At 38.4% G+C, this 22,736-nt stretch overlaps 1 protein-coding gene across 5 annotated transcripts in view; it reads left to right on the top strand.

The window, feature by feature from the left end:
- The window catches only part of LOC134212804 (uncharacterized), a 63,177-nt gene that overhangs the window by 13,599 nt on the left and 26,842 nt on the right, over nucleotides 1-22,736 (top strand). For 2 of the 5 annotated variants that reach the window (XM_062690984.1, XM_062690986.1), the window contains exon 2: nucleotides 19,320-19,737. In XM_062690984.1, the coding sequence (XP_062546968.1) occupies nucleotides 19,458-19,737 (280 nt within the window). In that variant the 5' untranslated portion in view covers nucleotides 19,320-19,457. Of the gene's footprint in view, nucleotides 1-6,572; nucleotides 6,715-19,296; nucleotides 19,738-22,736 lie in introns of those variants that run through there. The other 3 variants (XM_062690985.1, XM_062690987.1, XM_062690988.1) reach the window with 3 other exon arrangements.

Raw genomic sequence — 22,736 nt, 5'->3', positions numbered from 1 at the left:
GCTTCAGGAATGGTATTTGCTTTGAACATTGCATCAATCATGTGATGCAATTGTTCAGTTAAAAATCGGAAGCAGTCATGCTACCTGAATCGGCAACATGACCGTTATTTTCCGTTGGGACATGGGTATAAACCTCATTTTGAGAAGAGAAATTTGGTCTACCAGCAGCGATGTTTGCATACGTAGGTACATTGGAAAAATTGGAAATTACTGAAGTGCTTGCTACCCGTTGACGAGCGGCAAAATTTGTTTGTGAATTGTGGTGGGTATGAATTGCTCGACCGGTAACCGGTTTCGAAATTTGAGCGTTTGAAAAATTTCTACCCGTCGAATCTGGGATCCGATTGGAATTTCCCGTCATCAATTTTGCACGGGAATTCAAAACTTTTGCGTGAAGGGCATTCCCAGAAATTGGATTTATGATTGCCCCCACAGTTTGCGCACTTATATTTATTGGAATCTTCTCTCACAGGACATGCGTCCTTGGCGTGAGAGGTTCCACCACAAATCATGCATTTAGCATCCATGTGACAATGTTTGGTTCCATGACCCCACTTTTGGCACTTACGGCACTGGGTAGGGTTTTGGAAATTTCCCCCAGGCCTGCGGAAATGTTCCCATGTAACACGGACATGAGACATAATACAGGCCTTTTCCAAACTTTTCATATTATTTACTTCACTTTTGTTAAAATGAACTAAATAAAATTCTTGAGAAATGCCCCTCTGGGAAGTACCAGAATGGGATTTCTTTTTCATCTTAATTACTTGGACTGGTGAAAATCCAAGTAATTGAGAAATTTCAATTTTAATCTCATCCAGTGATTTGTCATCACTGGGGAGACCTTTCAAGACGACTTTGAACAATCGCTCGTCGTCGTATGTGAAGAATTTATGGCGCTTCTCAGTTAAATAGTGAAGAAGACGTTTGCGATCGTCAAAGGATCCCGGCAAAACGCGGCAGTCACCCTTCCTAGCAATCTGAAATGAAACCTTGATCCCCTGAAGGTTACTCAAAATCTCATTCCGGAAGCCAGAAAACTCGGCAACAGATACCACAATTGGCGGAATCCTTTGCTTTTTCGCATGAATCAAATCACCTGGGCTAGAGGTAGATTCGATTTGCTCAATTTCATCATTAATCAAATCGAACTGATTGCTCAGTTCGATTGGAGAAGAATTATTTCCGATATTAGAGTTAGAAGGAATATCTGAATTCTCCAGCTTCCTTCTATTTTTTCCGCGCTTGGGCAGGACGGTCTTGAAACCTTGTTTCTTTGAAGGAAGTGGAGAATTCAGAGACTCCCCCTTCCTCTTGTTTTTGTTAATACTCATTGCTGAGCGTGGAGACGTGACCTTCTAAGAGGCTTTTTCCCAGAACGGTATCCCTGCAGGATTACCACCGCTTGTCGGAATTTTACTTCCGCAAACGGGTCCAACGTAAAACGAAGGCACGGGTCCTTGCAAAGATCGTAACGGGATCAGTGGGTACAAATAGCGCTAAGAAGCACCGTTGAAATTAAAATAGCTTCGGGTAGTATTAAAAACTTCCTTCCGCAAAGAGAGAAAGAACCGCACAGCACGAAAGCACGATGCGGTCTGGATTATTGATATTCAAATGTATGACTTTGCGAGACGATGATTATGGAAAGTTTTTCTTTACGATGGTATCCACTGTCTTCCTTATATATAGCAGGCTCCAGGGGCTACCGAGGGGTCCGCGACGTTAGGCATAAGTACGTTAGGCATAAAGACTTTAGGCATAAGTACGTTAGGCATCCCGACTAGAAGGTCATATCAAAATTATATCATCCTATGTTATTATGTTATACTAAATTTTTATAACAAAATGCGTTAGAAACATGGTGCAGGATGTTGTTAAATTATCTAAATTTCTATCAAAAACTGTACGACTGGAAACAAAAAACTATCAAATTTTGTTACAATTTTATCATAAAAATAACATATTTTGTTAGAAATTTATAACAGAATCAGATACAAAATATATTGTTTCTGTGCAGTTGGAATTTTTACAGGTCGTGATAGGGCTACAGATTGCGATCAACAATCATAATTTTTTGTTTTTGTCTGAACAAGAATATTTTTCGAGAACATGAAATTACCAACATTACAAATAAGGCAACCTTCTCAAATTATATCAGCGTTGTGATGGCTGGGAGACTTTGCTACATCTATTTTGATTGCCTACTGTTGGGCAATTCGGTGTTAAACATTTTTCAAATCATATTATGATATAATCCTGTTACAACATTTGAAAGATAATGGCTACTGAGAACTAAATTGTATCAAAATAAGTTATAAATATCACAATATGTTAAAATTGGGTTAAATTTTTGTTATGCTCTTCTAGTCGGGATAATGGTTGTTAGGCATAAAGGACGTCAGGCATAATGTACGATAGGTATAATGCTTGACGTACATTATGCCTATTTCCATTATGCCCAACGTCCATTAAGCCTAACGTACTTATGCTTAACGGGGTATACCCGATCAGGAATGCATAACAAAGTTATAACAAGGGGAGTTATTTATTTCAGAAAAATATTGTAACAAAATGTGTTATAAATTTTGCTGGTTAGTTGTTAAAATAACAAAAATTATATCAAAAATACCTCTATCCGTAACATAATTAAAACAGAGGTTGATACCTTCATATCAACATTATAACAAATGTTGATATAATTTTTCTGTACAAAAATCTACTTTCGAGGTAATTGCCGGATAGAAATCTGGTACGCTACCATGCCGGATTTCTATCCATAATGTAGGCAATTAACTTTGTTCCAGCTATAGACCAGTGCATGATGACGTAGGGTGACAGTTCACAGAGCTTGTTTACAGGGACTTCTGGAGGGGACAGGGAGTCTCTGGAGCAGCTTCCGGTAAAACTATTTTGCGATTAATTAAGAATATTGATGTCTGCTGTGGTGGATTTATAGTAGGAATCAAAGCATATCACTAGAATATCGGATCAATTTTGATTTCCAGCTGATCGATTTTAATTCTAACACCCTGTAAACAAGCTCTGTGAACTGTCAAATAATTGAGGTTAAGTCAAGATCTTGCATTGGTCTATGTATTAATATCGAGCGGGTTCAAGTTATACTGAAGGTGATTACCTCCGATTTTTTTCCATTCCCGGCTAGTAGAGCATAACAGAAACTGAACACAATTTTAACATATTGTGATATTTATAACTTATTTTGATACAATTTTGTTCTCACTAGCCATTATCTTTCAAATGTTGTAACAAGATTATATCATAATATGATTTGAAAAATGCCTAACACCGAATTGCTCAACAGTAGGTAATTAAAATAGATGTAGCAAAGTCTCCCAGCCATAGATATCACAACGCTGATTTAATTTGAGAAAGTTGTTGTAATATTTCATGTTCTCGAAAAATATTCTTGTTCGAACAAAAACAAAAATTTTGAATTGTTGATCACAATCTGGAGACCTATCACGACCTGTAAAAATTCCAACTGCACAGAAACAATATATTTTGTATCTGATTCTGCTATAAATTTCTATCAGAATATGTTATTTTTATGATAATGTTGTAACAAAACTTGATAGTTTTTTGTTTTCAGTAGTGTAGTTTTTGATAGAAATTTAGATATTTTAACAACACCATGTTTCTATCAAATTTTGTTATAACAATTTAGTATAACATAATAACATAGGTTGATATAATTTTGATATGACCTTCTAGTCGGGATGTCTACAAAAACTGTAGGCAATTATTTTGTAAAAATATTCATAACTAATGTTGTTCTGATTTTGATATGAAATAAAACTGGACGAAGACACATTTTAATCGAATTATCTAATTATAACACACGTTGTTTTAAATAACAACAATTGATAGAATTGAGTTATAATTTTGTTATGCATTCCTGATCGGGATACCCGCTATCGAGGAAGGGGTCGGTTTTGGATATTGGTGTGGGTGTCAAATTTCATAACTTTCCAAGACGATGAATAAATAATCTATTTTAAAGATACATTTTGAGGACTGTAAAACTCACTTGCCAATTTATAATAGTTTGGTTGCAGCTAAATACTGCTCCAGCTGCTCCTTATATTACTCCCATTCCTCACTGCCACAGTCGTAATTCTTAAATACTGGCTCTTGCGCTATGTCTCAGACTCTCGAAGTACCCGAATACGCGTGTAACATCAAATTACTCGTCGCCAATGTAAAGTACAATACGAATTTACATTAATTATGGGTTTTTATTTCCATATGTCTTTCTGTTACATGTTTTTCCTGTTTTTCCATGACACTCTCAAAACTAACTATCAAATAAAATGAGGGGTTGCTGGATGGATATAACATATACTACAGTCATACATTTTTAAATGCATCTTCAAAGTACTTATACAATTTTACCGTGCGTTATAGGGCTTGAAACACTTTAAGTTTGAGAAACAGTGCATTAGCCTATACAGCCTGAAAAGCTTTATTTGCTTCCTCATAACGTTTCAAACTGAAATTCTCTACTTATATGCCGATATACATTTACGTAGTAGGTATTCTGAACGGATAATATTTCTCATAAGATGCTCTGATTGCAATTATTTTTGCATCCTACCTCGCTAGTTCCGGTTTTCAACACGTTTACCCATAGAGCACACGACACGAGGATGGATGATATAAATGATGATCGAACGTTACACCCTGTAGGGTAGGTTGGACTCCGCAGAGTCACATTTAAATGGAAATAATTAGAAAGAGTTGTTCTGTATTGATAATGTAACGGAAAGCAGTCTTGATTGGTTCATGCTTTTCAAGCCTTGAATTTGGAAATAATTATGGACGGTCTGAATCACCCTCAATTACCTTACCAATCAATCTGGAGAATACTTCAATAACTATCTACAGTGCGAAGAATCTATTAGGTCATCATCACCGTGTGATGTTGCCGTATGAGGTGGATTGGCTTTACTTTCCAATATCTGTAATCCACCACAGAGCGATCTGATAAAAAAAATGAATCTATTCTTGGTACTCACTCACTTCAACTAGGCCGGGAGTGACGGGCTTGAGAGAAGAGAGACTTGAAGCCGCGTTGATGGAATTGCTACGGTAATGATATAATTGTAATAACGCAGTGCCGGTGTGGAACGTATAGTGGATAGTAATAATCGGTGAAACGTTGACTAACCTGATAATGAACGTTAATCATGATGAAGTGTCTCGATAGGCACTGGGGAAAGGAATTGAATTATGCATCCGCAGGAGATTGATGTCATACGAGAAAAAGATAAGGGGCATTCTTGACTGTCTGGACCGTATGTATTCAAAATATTTAGATTATTGGTTTGAAGAAGCCGAATCAGATTTCAATTTTCAACAACTTTTGGGGGTGTCATGCAATCCTCCAAACACTTCCCGTTGAAATGTCAGTAATAGAATGTTGACGAATTCTTAGCCTCCAGTTTCTGTGAAATTCGCATTTCTTATGGCCGAACTTAAATTATAGTTTTAACTTTTGATAATATTTTGAGAGTTTGGAATATGAGGATTCTACTAGAGAGTAACAAAATGTTATACTGTAATGCACTACAGCTTCCAAAGCTGAGTGATAAAATAAATAATAAATATGGACAAAGTGATAATAGATTTTCGAATATGAATCCATGTGTCTTGGTGGGATTCAAACCGTCAACCTCCTACTCTAGATACACGTGATAACTCCTACACAACAAGACCACTTAAAGATCACGTTTGCGAAAAAGCCATCAGAATCCGAGTACCTCCACCGCGATTAACTCTTTTTTGGATGCTTGATTTTCCCAATCGTCACATGTGCTTTACTTTAATAATAAAATGATAATAAGATAAATCAAACAATTTGAACGCTTCCTCATCAATATTCTCGAGCTCTTATATACTCTAAAGTCATCAGATAAACCAGGCTCTAACAATGAAATCATAGAAATGCAGATTTGTTTATGACAGTGGGGTCTCTCATGCCGAAAAATTCTGCTCAATTAATTTTATCTCATGTAAACTATGCAGCTTTTGTTGAGCTAAATTTACTATGTATGATAATTTTTATTTTTATCCAGACTGATGCAATATCAAAGTGTTGCATGTTTGTTATGATGAAAAATAGTAAAAATGTCGTCTTACGCCACTCTCGAAACATACATGTTCATGCACTCGTTAGACTTGCTTTAGAGTTGTCATCATGTTCATAAACTTTTTGTTTTCTTGTGAAATTCCTACGCTTCTCACAAAATTGTACAAAGAGTTTCTTTCAATTTCAGAAGAAAAATGCTGTATCTATTGTACCGATTGGGGTTTATTCTAACACGAGTTCCTTGTGTTTAATTGACTTGGAATTATCTACAAACGGTTTCCCACATGCTATAATTCCTGAGCGTTAAAACATCCTGCGTGATTCGTTCTACGTTCCACGTGGTATATGGACGATCCATTAGTCATGATGGTGCGCGCGACTGCCAGCCATAGGCGATATCGCAACGGGGGAGGACGAGGAGATAAACCAATTCACTCAATTCAAAATATAAATCGTCAGCAACGGTGGACTCAGGTTTCTAGTTCTGTTTGAAACTTTGCCCCGACAAGACACGGTCGCGAGCGCGAATTCGTCTCTTCTGACTCTGCAAATGGAAGCAGCAGCAGCAATATAGGTACTGCCTAAATTGTCGTCAGCAGCAGGTCCCGCCATAGTGGGGGTGGGGTTTTTATTTGTGAAGCGTGCACCAGTGATTTGTGATTAGTGTAATTGTGACGAATTTTTCGAGAAGTGCGATAATAAGTGCACTAACTAGCTTTAAATTGATTAGTGTTCGTCGATATGTCCTGAAATGATATCCATCGAAGTTGTTCAAGCACGTTGTAGCACTTCGGAACAAGCAATTAATTATCAATTTATGTGTTTCGTGAGTGGAATGATTGTTGGTCAGTCGAACTAAGGTCATTGTTGTCGCATGGCTAATGCCAACTGGTTTGCTCATCCCTCTCAGTACGGTAGTGTTTGCGGAAGGTTCACTGACTATTCGGACATTGGGCACCAGCGTGCTTCGATTAGGACTCAATCAACGGATCATGTGCTGGTTCTGAAATCAATTTTGCAAAAACATTCGGTCAGAATTCTATTGCTGAAAGCACTTCAGCGCCCACCAATGCCACAGAAAGGAAAATATCCGAGAAGTATCGTCCAGCCGCTATGTGCGTTGTCATCTTGCAAAGTTGAATGGAATTTTTAAATTAAATTCAATTTAGAAAGGTTCTCCACACTGCAATTTGAAGCGCGGTTGTTCCACCACCATAGGTGCGACAAAGAGGGGCTAAGCTTCAAATCTTTTGAAGAAAAAAAAATCTTTGAATCGTGATTTTAGTATCTACTAGTAGTCCCGAAATTAAGATTTACTTGGACAAAACTTATCGCAGATTCAAATTCACCTAGTACTGAATTCGTGGAAAAATAATGTGATTTACTCCTCATGCATATTCGGTATTCGATTATTGTTGTGATGAAAACTAATAAACTATGTTTTCTAGTTGAGTAAACTGACAGGCATTTGAACATCGCAAATGATGTCGAGTGAAAAGTAATCCCATTTTAATTGTTCGCATAGAATTTTGACATAAGCATAAGAGTGTAATGTTATGTGTAACCGCGCTTCTTACGCGCAAGGCTAAGGAGTGTCATTGAGGAGGGTTTTCAAACTTAATCTCCTAAAACTGGCGATCGTGGCAGACAGATTCATGGAACAATGAACGAAATGACAGAGCTAGAAAATTCCAGGGGCGATGCACGAATTTTTGTCAGGCCACATTCATTTTTACTGAAAGAAGAGACGGTGGTTTCTGAACATTTTTTTAATTTGAGAGGGTTCGAAAAAATGCATTCTAAAAATTTTGTCTCTGTGGGGGGGGGGGGGGGGGGGGGTTGTTTATGTGCAAAACCACCCCCTGGCTACGCCACTGACGTGAGGTGACCATGTTATTCAAATGGGGCTATACGACTCTTCTCACGTCATTCAAGCAATCTCACGTCACTCCCCTTGTAGAATAAGCCCAAATGTCGAATCGTGGTTTTGATAAATGCATGGTGATGGTAGATTGGATTAAAGACATGTTAACAAAAAGAGAAATATCATCTAACCTTAGCAACTCTCATATTAGTGTTAGAGCAATCAAAGGATACCCACAAGGAGCGGTATTATCACCTTTGCTGTGATCTTTAATAGTAGATGATTTTCTCAAATACCTGATAGCCCAAGGCTTCGAAGTAATTGGTTTCTCAGGCGATATTGTCATAATAGTACGAGGCAAACACAATGACATTATCGCCAACAAACTGATTTAAACTATGTTTCCACGTGGTAGGAGAAGGATTGAATGTAAATCCTTCCAAAATCACTATTGTGCCTTTCACGCATAATCATTCTCACTACCTAGTCTAATACCTTGGCGTTGTTCTTGATAGCAAACTAAGCTGGAACAAGCATTTAGAACACGCTTTTAATATTATTTGCTCTATGGATTAGTAAACGAAAAACTTCAACGATTAGCGACCATCTCAATTACAGGTGCAATGAGCAGTACACCATCAAGTGCACTAAATATTTTATTGTACATGCTTCCTTTACATCAAATTGTACAATGAGAAGCTGAAAAGAGTGATTTGAGGATCAGAAGATCCGAAAACCTCTTAGGAGGTGACCTTAAGGGTAATCTTGGCATTCGAAATAACTTCAGTATAAACTCCCTAGTAATAAACAATGAAGACTGGATGGAGAAAAAGTACAATTTCAATCGACTGTTCAAAGTAATTGATCCTGGGCGCAATACATGGTTAAATGGAGGACCGAAACTTCGCTCGGGATCAATTACGTTTTATACTGACAATTCAAAATTGAACAACCAAGTGGGAGCAGGGGTTACTGGCCCTAGGATAGACATATTCCAGATTCCCATGTGAAGTTGGCTACCGGTTTGTTCCCATCATGCTGGAAAGAGGCGCAAATGTTCCTAGTCTACAAAAAGGGCCGCAAGCGTGACGTCAATAACTACCGAGGCATTACTTCATTGAGTGCTGTTTCAAAACTATTTGAACTGGTTGTCATGGATCCGATTCAACAGAACGAAAGCAGTACCTGAGCGATGATCAACATGGGTTCATTGTCGGTCGATCCACAACGACAATTCTGCTGTGCCTAACTTCGTATGTTACCGACGGCTTATTAGAACGAAATCAAACTGCACCGATATCTCTGTTGCTGTCGATAAGGTGAACCATGAGATTGCAATCGCTAAGCTTGAGAGGATTGGAATCCACGGCGATCTTCTACGCTGGTTCCGTTCCTATCTTACGGATCGGCAACTAACAGTTGCTTTAGAAGACTGCTATTCACTGCTATTATCTGAAGATCCGTTCATACACAGATTGTATACAGCTGCAACATGATGCCGTCGCCAATTGGTGTTCATTGAATCGGATGGTGATCAACCCGGCAAAGTGTTCCGCTATTACTTTTTCTCGAAAGAAAGAGCCGATTATGTTCGACTATGAATTGCGAGGAACGACAATCGAGCGTGTGAATCACGTGAAGGATCTCGGGGTAATTCTGGATTCACAACTGACTTACAAACAGCATATCGCATATGTCGTTGATAAGGCTTCAAGAGCGCTGGCAGTTGTGTTTCGAATCGCGAAAACATTCTCCGATATATATTGCTTGAAATCGTTATATTGCTCTTTAGTGCGCCCCACTCTTGAGTACTGCTCAGCCGTTTGGAGCCCACACTACAACAACGGTGTGGAACGACTGGAATCCGTCCAGCGTCGTTTCCTTCGATTCGCTCTTCGGAGGCTGCCATGCACTTCAAAAAAAAATTTAGAATGTATTCAGTCCCTCCAAAAATTGTCTTGCGCAACCAAGTCAATCTATATTGGGTTCCATTATATTCCATACTGTGGAATAGATAGTACCGAAAACGCCAATATTCTGGCGAGACTCGGATCATCAAGTCGGTTTACAGGAACGGAACCTTCTTGCAACTTGCCAACTTCTTCTCTTCGTTTAGAGCTGAAGGTATGGGTATCTATGAAAATAGAAATCAATTTTAGGAACGCAACCAATACCAGGCAATCGTAACGTTTTGTCACTCCAAATGTTTCCATGACTCGCAACATTTTAGAATTATCTAAAAGAGACCTAAGCACTTATCCAGGTCTCATTACAGGTCATTGTTCGAGTGGATATCATTTGAGGCTTATTATATTTTTTGAAACCTCTAAATATTTTTAAAATCGAGTGACGTCACTATTTGCGTTGCATAAGATCAGTTGGCCCTTCTTAGCCGTGCGGTAAGACGCGCGGCTACGAAGCAAGAGCATGCTGAGGGTGGCTGGGTTCGATTCCCGGTGCCGGTCTAAGCAATTTTCGGATTGGAATGTGTCTCGACTTCCCTGGGCATAAAAGTATCATCGTGCTAGCCTCATGATATACAAATGCAAAAATGGTAACCTGGCTTAGAAACCTCGCAGTTAATAACTGTGGAATTTTTTTTTACGAACATTCTAATTCTAATTCTGTTATAGCCAAAAAATACCAACTATAGCAGCAACATTTCAGTTGAGTTTTGTACATTGTAAATTTTTTTTTTATTTCTGTAGGTTCAATAATCAACGTTGCTATTATTACTTTAAAAGGATTTTTGTTTGTGCTAACGTAAGAACAACACGACACTTAAAGACGCGACGCGAGACAAGGCATAACACTTATTGTTCTTACAAAGGAGTTAAAAATTACTTTCTGTCGACCGGTTTCGGGCGCGATGTCACCCACCTTCAAGACAATGTCCGACTGGTTACTTTTAGGGGAGACTAATGTATAGCTGTGTTGGTTAAACTGTAGAGGAAGGACATAATGTAGGGATCATCTTCATTCATCAATGGTTTTTTGGCGTTGGTGATGAACATTGATTCCCAAAAGTTGAGATTCGCGCTGTTCCAATCAATTTAATGATTGAGTTCGTCCGTGTGCGCAGCCACGCTTGACTCGTTCGGTTTTTTGTGTTCTACGGCGTTTTTGTGTTCTTTCAGGCGGGTCTTCACTTTTCGGCGTGTTTGACCGATGTAAACGGCTAGACAATCCTTACAAGGAATTTGATATATTCCTGATAGGTCATCTGGGGGTACTTTGTCTTTCAGGTTACAGAGCAAGTCTCGTAAAGTGTTATCACTTTTATGGACTACGTGTAACCCTTGTCGTAAAAGGGTGGATTTGATCGAATTTGTCAACTTTTGCGCTTGTGTTTGCGGAGGAATTTATTCACAAACGACTTGACATAGCCGTTTAGCATGGCAGCTGTGTGAATCTTGTCCTTCTCCTCTGCAAACTCTGGCTTCTCCATAGGGATATTGTAGAGTCTATGTGCCATCGAATGGAAGGCGGCTTGTTTTTGGGCTCCGAAGTGATTGGAGTCGGAAGTAATGTAACGATCAGTGGAGAGGTTTGCAGTAAATTTCAAACTGCTGTCTTCTTTTCTGCTGATCATAATATCAAGTAAAGGCAATTTTCCATGTACTTCTTTCTCAACCGTAAACATTATGGTGCTGTGTAGAGAATTCAGTAGAGCAAGCGCAACATACCTTTCTTTCACTGGAGCGAAAATATCATCCACGTAGCGTATCCACACACGAGGAAACAATTTTTCTTTTTCGGCTCTAATTTTAAAATCGCTCATGAAAACTTCCGCTAACAGGGGAGAAAGCTTGCTACCCATGCTTAAACTAAACGTTTGTTTGTAATTTTTTCCTCTAAAAGTGAAAAAAATCTGATTCATACACACCTGAGCTATGGAGATATATGCCTCGATATGGTTGGGAGGAGCTCGACTTCTTTCTAGATGTCGGCGCAAGCTTTGGGGCCGTACACTAATTACGTAAGCATTTTTTCTGGGTTTTTCAACCCCCCTCCCCCCATGTAAGATTTTTCCCATGCAAATCAATTTTTATTTATATGGAGCGTAAGAAAATGGCCAACCCCCACTCCCCCCATAAGTGCTAACGTAATTAGTGTACGACCCTTTTGCACAACTTCAGTGACTAGTACGCTCGGGAAAAGGGTGGTTTCGTTTGATGTTGCGGTGATTTCTTTAGAAATTCCATCCCAAATTCCCTTAGAATTTTTTAAAATAATTCCAATTTTTGACTGGCGATTGATTGTTTTTGATATTTCACTAAGTCTTTTATTTAGTTAAACGAGTATGTCATTTACCTTCGAGGGTTACTAATAAAAAAATCAGGAAAGGAGGGGGATTAAAGTAAAAATAACGCCACTGCTAGTAAACACATAGATTCACAAAACAAATTAAATAACACATTTAAGACCAGCTTAGACGAAATAACAGACGAGAAAAACGACAGTATTTTCCCCCTGAGGAAGAAACTATCCCCGTGCCGAAACGTCGTGTAAATAGCACACTCGTTTCACTATATTGAATACTGAGTAGCCGTTTATTACTGAAATATAAGAAAATTATTGAGCTATTTTTAGTAGGATATCTTCATCTGTCATAAGACGAGTTTAATACTATTCCATTTAATTCCACCATGTTGTAATCAATATAGATTCGTATTTCGACTTCAACTGTAAGGCCGCTTTTAGTGTAACGTGGTGGAATTAAATTGAATAGTACTAAACTCGCCTTATGATAGGTACTAAAATTTAATAATTCCTTGAGGAATTCCTTTGAAACTACTTTCAGAAAATCCTTCCAAAATTATTTCTGAAGAAATTTTTTAAGGGAATTCTAAATTAATTTCCGAAGGAATTTAAGTCGTAGGAATTTTGAAATGCATTTAAAAAAACCTGAAGGAATTTTAGAAGTATTTTCTAATATATCCAAAGAAATTCAGGAAATAAGTTTCCAGGAATTCCTGAAGGAATTTCCGATGCAACTCTTCGAAAAAAAATCTGTAAGAAAATTCTAAAAGAACATCTAGTGGAGAAACTTCCAAATGAATTTCTGAAAGAATTCTCGGTAGATTTCATAAATGAATCGCTAGAGGAATTTTCTAAATTACTTCTAGATGAATTTCCTGGATGAATTTCCAAAAACAAAATCCTGGAAGTATTCTAAAAAGAATTTCTGGAGGCTTGCTTAAAACATTTCCGGAGGAACTTTTTGAATTACAATCCAGGTTTTTACAGGTAGTCGACACCTGACACCCGACACGACAAACTTACTGTAAGTTTGATCCGTTGGACCTGGTACAAAAAATTTAACAAGGAATTGGGGTTAAAACTTCAAAATTTACGTAGTACGAGGAAAAAAGATGCTACACGATACCTGATTCAGAATTCGTCTTTGAGTGATAAAACGGCGTACTTTTCCCAACGAAATGGGTGCATCAATGACCATTATGCGTTGCCGAAAATCCATTATAGCACATTTGCGTGCTATAATCAAAAACCAACATCAAAACAGTAGTTTTATGACTACATTTGGTTGAATTGGCTTAACCCTCTACAACCCAAATTTTTGTTTCGCTCAAACTCACTATTTTGTTTTCTAAAAATGATTTAAACACGGTTTGGGCATTAAACATTTTTATTTCGTGATTTTATCAATTTCACGCTTTGATTTTTATGAATTTTGTTTTTCAAATTATTTATCCAATCTAATATACACAGTTAAAAATTCTGAAAATTACACGCTATGGAAATATTTGAACGCATATTTTTGTGTTCAATAGCCTCTAATTTTACAACCAACTTTTTCTTGTACGCAATATTGAATACAAGCTCCATAGTAACGACGACCTGTAATTTTAAAAAGTGATGGAAAAATGAGTCGAATCGAACGGAGCCTTTTTGTTACATCATATATGCTGTAACATTTTTATACTGTGTAGTTTCATAGATTCATTAATCTTTTTTAATTTTTTAAAATTTTTAAAAAGTTCTTCACATTTATAAAAAAAATATTGAAAATTGAGTAATGTTTTGTTCCTCAGTGTTTTCGCTTGTATACCTTTGAAGAGCGAAATATTTGTAGTTTAGTATTTTTTCTAAAGGGATTTCCGGAGGATTCCCGAAGGAATTTCTTAAGGAGGTTTTGAAGGAAATCCTAAAAGAATTCTCGGATGAATATTTAAAGGAATTACAGGAGAAATGTGAAAATGTCAGAAATTTCGTTAGGAATTCTTTCTGAAAATTCATTTAGGAGTTTATTCAGAAACTTCTACAGGATTTTTTTTCGGAAATTCCAAGAATTTTGTCATAGAATTTCGGAAGAAATCCGGATATTTTTAATTTTTGAAGAAATTTCTTGTTTTATTCCTGGAGGAATTTCCAATCAAATTCCTGAATAAATTTTTGAATGATTTTCCTAAACAATTCCTTTACTTATTTATGAAAAGGGCCTGGAGGATTACCCTCCGGAATTTCTTCGAATTCGAAGCTGCCTTAGTGAGCCAAGAAAGAATTCAAGCATTCAATGTTAAAAATCTTCGTAGTTTTGGGATTATTGTGAGTCGTTATCAGTGAAATAAGCATTAGGAGCAGAACATGTCGGACATTCGACCAAAAGTTGATGAATCACACAATTTGAAAATTTAGACTACCTTAAAAAATGAAGATCGGTTCGGGAACGCCAGAGATATTCATTTTTTAAGTTCATTTCCCCCCTCCCGTCAGACGTATAAGGAAGGATTAAACATTACTTTTTCCTTTGCGATTGTTCAATCCTGTATGTTTGATTACATTTTATGAAGTTGATTGTTTGTTTTTTTTTCGGTGTGTCGCCTTACCAGGGCTGGGATACTTAGCCACGTGATGGGGCTGCCATCTCAGGAATAGCTGGCGTGGCATCGCATTTCTTGTTTACTTGTCTACTATGGATCAGTAGCTGTTTTGGACAGCTCCTAACATGGTCTCCAGTTAGTCTTGCGTACAAAGGCGTAGGATTGCCAATCTGGAGATGGCGAGTTCGATCCGGTCCAGTATGTTTTCGGGTGGGAAACATTCTAGACTCCTTGTATAGTGTATACATTGTACTTGCCACACAAGATACATACTCATGCATTAATAACTGTGGAAATGTTAATAGAACACTAGGTTGAAAAGCAGGCCAAGTTCCAGTTGGAATGTAGAGCCATAGAAGAAGAAGATGTAACATGGGGAATAGACCTCATGCAGGTTTCTGGACTGGGCACACTATTTAAAGAGCACTACACGGTCGCTTTGGTAGGGCCTGCTTGCGAATACATGCAGCTTTTCTCAGAATTTGAACAGAGCTCATTTTCAAACCTCACGACATCCTCGACAGGGCATCTACGATACTCCAGAATATTCTTGAGCTCATATCTTAAAATATTTTATGGTTAATAAAGCGATCTAAGACAACGGCCTTACTTATGAGTTGCTGTAGCTCCTTGCAACATCATTTCGCTATTGTAAGCATGTCGCAGTATTCCCAAAACGGTGTCCAAACTATTCTCGAATTCAGATCTTGGGCATTTTGAGTTGGAATACCTCCATGGGACATCACTTCCCTATCATGAATTTGTCCCATTTTTCGCATGGTATCAACGGTGCACCTACTTCCAACACAGCCTCCCGTATCGGTACACCTGGAGATCACCACTGCAGACAGAATCACAAATCGACCACGTTCTGATTGATGGACGGCACTTTTCCGACATTATCGACGTCAGGACATATCGTGGCGCTAACATCGACTCTGACCACTATCTGGTGATGGTTAAACTGCGTCCAAAACTATCCGTCATCAACAATGTTCGGTACCGACGACCGCCGCGGTACGACCTAGAGCGACTGAAGCAACATCTCGAGGCAGCGTTGCCGATGGGGCCCCTCTTGAGGACTGCTGGAATACAGTCAAAGCAGCCATTAACGACGCAGTGGAGAACAACGTCGGGTATATGGGACGAAGTCAACAGATTCTGGAGGAGAAGGACGCAGCGCGGGCGGTTGCGATGCAGCAAGGTACCCGGCAGAACGTGGAACGTTATAGACGGAAGCGGAGACAGCAGACCCGCCTTTTTCCGGAGAAGAAACGCCGCCTGGAAGAAGCGGAGTGCGAGGAGATGGAACAGCTGTGCCGTTCTCAAGAAACACGCAAGTTCTATCAGAAGCTCAACGCATCCCGCAAAGGCTTCGTGCCGCGAGCCGAAATGTGCCGGGATAAGGATGGGAGCATCTTGACAATGTACAAGACGCTAATAAGACCGGTTGTCCTCTACGGACATGAAACATGGACAATGCTCGAGGAGGACTTGCAAGCACTCGGAGTATTCGAGAGACGGGTGCTTAGGACCATCTTTGGCGGTGTGCAAGAAGACGGTGTGTGGCGGCGAAGAATGAACCACGAGCTCGCCCAGCTCTACGGCGAATCCAGTATCCAGAAGGTAGCTAAAGCCGGAAAAGTACGATGGGCAGGACATGTTGCAATAATGCCGGACAGCAACCCTGCAAAGATGGTGTTCGCTTGCGATCCGACAGGTACGAGACGGTGTGGAGCGCAGCGAGCGAGATGGGCAGACTAGGTGCAAAACAACTTGGCGAGCGTGGGACGTATTCGAGGATGGAGAGATGCGGCCTCGAACCGTGTATTGTGGCGTCAAATTGTTGATTCAGTGTTATCTGTTTAGATGTAGACTAAATAAATGAATGAATGAATCAACGGTGCTCCGAATTATTGTTGAGCTCAGATCTCCAAGATCTGTATTAAGCTTTGGATTTAGAGGTGTTTGCCCTGGATATTTTTTGGAATTCTCATGGGGAGTTCGAAATTTCCAATATTTTTTTTTAGAATTTCAACATGAAACGATACGACACGATGGAATGGGATCTTTTTTTCTGAATTTTGAAGAAAATTCTTTGGATTTCCACTGGAAATTCTTTGTATCTTCTTATATATAAAAATGAAATGGTCTGTGTTCGTATCCGCATAACTCAAAAACGGCTGGATGGATTTTCTTCATTTCTCCAGCAAATATGTTCGTAATCCTTTCCGACGGGTTTATATAATATTTCCTCATGTGAAAATCACAAGTAAAGTTGAGTAGATTGTAAAAAACTAAAGTAAAGATTCGTATGAGATTTTCGCATATGCAGTTCACAGCGCGCATTTTCGCCTACTATGCAGGACAACGTCTGCCGGGTCGACTAGTAGTACATAAAAAAATCTTCGGTAATTGGTATTACAGGGCATTGTTTAAAAAGGGGAAGAATCGTTTGACCGAAAGTCATTCGGCGGAGTCATTTGGCAGAATGTATGCATAAACGTTTCTTCCAAACATTTATATTAGAGTCAACGAATAAATGGTTTTCATTCCAATACTAATGAATAACAACTTTTTTGTTATATTGATAAACATTTCTTAACTTATTGTAATTCTTATTAGTCTACAATACAATCCTTATCAGTTTAATATCGATTTTCAAAATTTAATGCTCCACTGTGTTCCACCACAAAGGAGCGTTCTAATGCCCATGCCAACGTCTTCCGAAAGACCTATAGCTGTCGCCGTTGTTTTCAACCATCGATTCGGTGCCGGGGCTGCTGGTCCGATGCTCAGCGAAATGGAGAATGTGTTCTTGGCGGAAAAGTACATATTCTATAGTTTGGGTGACCGCTCGTTCAACCATTATTCAATTGAAATGACGCTGACGACCACGATAACGTGTACGCTGTCGGTATATTTAGAGATGCTGGAAGCGGTTACGAACCAGACTCAAGGTGCAGGTGAAAATGGACATGGGCGGAAACCGGTGGCACCGCGGTGAGCCAACCGGAAGATGCTAGTTTGTTATACGGGCAAGTGATGGACGATAATTTTGTCAAGTCTGGCGTGGAATATGATAAACCCTATCATTTGGGAAGCGTGGTGCAACTGTGGATATGCATGAGTAATGTGACCTTGATCATAAATTGAATTATAATGCGAGCGCCGAACCAACACGTTTGCTTCAAAGCATCATAAGATCCATGCAAAATTTTGTGTGGGATCATTATATAATCACTTTGAAATTCTGCACGCCTTACGCATACTTCCGCAAGATTTTTATACTAATTCTAAATAACTATTATGATTGTTTAGGTATGCATAAGAAATCTACTACGTATCTGTTGACGTGGTGATTCAATTGAGAGGAATAGAGAAGACTTCATCGCACTGCATAGACTATTTCAGCATTAGTCTGATAATGAATAAATTAAAAACCTAATTCAGTTTAATCTGAAAACATTAAAAGCTATTGATCCAAAACTAGTAACGTGAATGCAGGAACCATTCATTCATTGGGAACGATGTGGTGGCTGCCAATGGGTTGAATCACTGTTTCGAACGAGTTATTGGCCGCTTATCGGACAGGTTCTATGGCACCAATAACAAAACTCTTACTAAATCTGTTGAAAACCATGCAGTGCGTGAATCAGCCCTTAGAGCAACAACCGGTCAACTTTTATTGTGCTGCAGTTTCCCCCGAAAGTGTGACCCAAATTGCATCACTTTTGAACAGTGATTAGCATAATTATACGGCGGCTGTGATTTGCGGTGCAAGCTGCTACGTGTTCTGTGTCTCGGACAAACCAACCACAGAATTGAACAGAAGTCAATCACCACACAAACAGTCGGCAGCAGTGCAATCATTTGAAGTGAGATTTCAGCGTCTACTCAAATGCAATTATGTTACGGTACCATGACTGTGTCCATAAATTAGACCCGGTCGTGGCCTTTTTCGTTTCGATCAATTCCTTCTGTTTTTTTTACCAGAAGTAGATCTTAACGGGTGAATGATATATTGCAGATATAAATGAGTTATAGACTATCCAACATTTGTGAGAAAAAATCGTAGAAGATTTAAAACGCCAGAGTGCATAGTGTCATACTCATAGATTTTCAAATGCAACATGTTAACATAGTTTAGAAACCCCGCGTCGGAGAAACGGCTAAAGGCAAATTAACGACGGTGAGATCTTTTAAATTCAAATTGAAGCTTAATTCTCTAACGGCCTCTTCATTGCCTTTTATAATCTCCGAGAAAGCATCATCACTGATTTGTTTTTTTTATTCAATACTTGGTTCGCGGAAACCGCACTGTTTGCCTGTCCTGATGTAAAACAATAATAGAGCTCTTACAAAAATGTACTTAACTTCTGGAGTTGAAACAACTTTCAAAAGAAAGCACAAGTGAACAATAATACTGTGGATAATACCACAGTGATTTATGCAAGCAAAGCAAACTTTTCCAGTTTCATCAATTTCTTCCTCGCAGCAATAAATCCGACAGCAAAGCTCTCAATAACTCAGTGGAAATGATGCAACTTTCGGTACCAATATAGAGCAAAACAGACACTAACAGACCCAGTAATACATCGCCAGTGCGAGGGAAACAATAGTGCAATAAATTAAGATGAAGAAAAAGTACACCAGAGTGGGTGGCAGAAGTAGGATGACTCCGGGCCCGTTACTTTCCCTGCTGCTGGTGATGGTGGCCCGTTTCGGCGTGGTCACAGCAGAAAGTGATGTTTCATCGACATTGAATAAGGATTACGTAGGCAAAAACATCTTACCGGATCTGAGCGAGATCAGCTTGGACTCCGTTCCCGAGCCTCATCGGAATGCAGCGGAGCAGTTCAAAGCCGTTTGGGATGAACACCTAACCGGTGTGAAAGACTACGATGTGGTGAAGGGTAAGTGTAACGATTTAGTGATAATTTTTATTTTTTTCGTTTTCGTTAAATTGTTTTACAAAATAAAATATTAGATTATTTTTTTGGTTTTAGTGAGCTTTTGAGTTGTAATTAATTTACAATTTATTGAAATTCTTTAAACGATCATGAAATTTCCTTAGAAACAAGAAAACCAAATTTTGACTTTGAACACTAGGGGATTTCAAAACCCTGATGAAATGATTGGGAAAAACTTTTCCAAATAAAGTTCTCTAAGTTTTTTTTAGAATAGGTAATAATATTAGAGAATAGATATTATTCAAACACAATGTGGGTGTTGTCCTTAATACCTCGATTTAAATTACTTTCAGAATAGAACATTTCATTCTAGCACACTTTAAATACTCGCGGCCAACAGTCAACCTTCTGGTTTTCCCCATTTATCTCCGATGAAGCACGGAATCCGCACCGGCTAGTGGACGACGAACGGATGTCCGTGGTATTCAAAGCACGTTTCACCGAGTGACCGACACTCACACAATCGGATCTTTGCTCCAAGTTTGGCCGAGACGGGTGAGTCGGCGCAATCTGGGTTCTAGAATCTGCTGCCGAATGATCGCGCTTTTATAGCTGCCGCCCTCGATGCAACTGGCGTAAGCAATTCTTTTATTTTTATTGATTACGCGCATCATTACTTAGTGGGCAGCCCATCTTTAAAGAACATCAATGGGTCAACCGAGAATATGTGTGCCAAAGTGTCGCTGTCATTCGGATAAGCTTTACCTCGAGGCACTCGGCGCAAGTATTGTCGATTCAAAGCGCGTAATCCGAAGCACGCAGACACGTTCCGCCTGTCGCCAAGTTTACGAAGCACTTGGTAGTTGCAAACTGTTGTGACTGGAATGCTACTGAGACTAGATACCGGCTGGTGATTCGTTCAATTATTTGTAAACAACACCAGTTATAATTGGAGAATGTGAAACGGATGAGCATGATGTGGTGCGGTGACGAATAAATAACCGGCCGGTTCAATGGAACACTTGTTTGTCATGGTCAAGTTCAATTTGTGAAAGTTGTGTTGTGTTAAGCACATTTTTCACTTCGAAGGTCTTTATAACACAAGCATTGGAATGTTTTAATTTTTAATACATCAATGGTTTCCATGATGAGCGCTTGTTAATTATATTTTATTGATTGCAACTATATCAAAACTGCATGAATTTATTTTGCCAAATGTGCACCGAACGTGCATAGTAAAACCGGCCTCAAATTCCGAACACCATCTTAAATGCAGAAAAATGCAAAAATTCAATGTAAGGATCTCATTGTTGGCCAATTATAAGAACCTTGATCTGTGCGGCTGCCGAGTAAATTCGTTCATTTATGCAATAATAACGAAATGTTTTAGATAAATCTCTATGTAATGAGTGTTCGGAATATGAATCTGTTCGGGATTTGAGTCAAAACAGTATAACAAACGCACATAAAAAAAACTGGAATTCCTCCAGAAGTTCCGATAATTTCTCAAGAAACTCTAAAATCTTTCAATGGTTCAGACTTTAGAGAATTCTTGAATAGATTCGAAAACCATTCGAAAAAGACCGGAAATAAAATTAAAAGGTGTATTTTATCTCCAAACCGTTGTTTCTCAGAAACGAAAGCACCTCCAAGACACGTGGATTCTTTTTCGCAAATTTCATATCAATTTGTCCATTTCCATTTGTCCATTTGTCCAAATTTCATATCAAATTGTCAAAAAAAAAAAGTATTAATTTTTTGTATGCAGTTCTAAAGAACTTTTGAGCAAAATATGATTTTTTGACATTGTAGGGACCACAACAACATATTTCAAATGCAATCTCCGTTATTATGAAAGTTCGACATTGTTGTTTCAAAAGAGCGAAAGTCGCAAACGTAAACACTGACTTCTTCTGCTGATTTCAGAAATATTAGAGACTTCTGGCAAGATTTTCCATTTCCGTTCGATAGAAGGCACGGAGCGCCACCAGTTCCAAGTGGTTGTTAGCTAGGAGCGGTGATAGTTGTTGAGGAATTTGCAGGGAAAGGCATTGTTTACGTTTGCGACATTGGCCCTTATGAAACAACAGTGTCGAGTTGTCTAGGTTGATAATCCTAATATTTGCACTTGCTTTTGAGATTGTATAAGATTTTTGTTGTTGTTTTTTTCTTTTTTTCTTTAATTCAAACTTTAATATTTTTAGATATTTATTTACATTTTTACATTTTTTTTATATTTCGTAAAGAAACCTGAGACTGCATGGAAAATTCTTAAAAGACTTAGCCTTAATTCTAAATTGCTTTGACTACTCCCGTCAACATTTTTATCACGTTGCATTGTCTTACTCTAGGTCTACTTTCTCAAAGAATCCATTTTTGGAAGGCTCAATTTAGGAAGGGCAGTAACAAATAAAAAACAGTGCTGCAGTATGGACAACTCTAAAGAATTGGCCTGATAATGTCCGAAATTGAGCGAATGTTAGTCACAATTAAAGTGCAACACACTTCATGTTCTTTGTTTTAACAATAGTTAGAGGCGCAATTGCTTTTTTTTGGTAAAGTTGATCCTAAATAAGTCAACGAATCAACGAATCGATTTTATTTTTCATTTAATTAGGCCGATACAAATATTAAATTTATTTTATGTCCGACAGCTCTTGGAAAACACGAGGGGGAGGGAATAAAAAAAATAACAAGGAAACGAAAAAAAAGTCCAAAATGGGAATAATTGCATGAAAAATTTGGAATTTTAATGGAAAATGATAGCAAAGAATGTTTAGAAAAGCAAAGAATATTAATATTTGTAATATATTTATGCAGTAATGAACTTAGCACAAACTTTATATAATTTAAAAAAAACTGGAACTTAAAACTGGAACATTTTTAAAGTACGGCTAGAATTATAAGCTTTTGTTTAAGTTAAGGATGAAGCTCAAATTTGTTGTACTGGGGCAATGATCAGGTGTACATTTGAAATCAGAGATGTGTTGTCTGAACATGGA

The sequence above is a fragment of the Armigeres subalbatus genome, chromosome 2 (assembly GCF_024139115.2).
Source record: "Armigeres subalbatus isolate Guangzhou_Male chromosome 2, GZ_Asu_2, whole genome shotgun sequence".
Classification (NCBI taxonomy): Eukaryota; Metazoa; Arthropoda; class Insecta; order Diptera; family Culicidae; genus Armigeres; species Armigeres subalbatus.
Note: the sequence above shows the minus strand (reverse complement) of the source record. Positions and strands in the feature narration are given on the sequence as shown.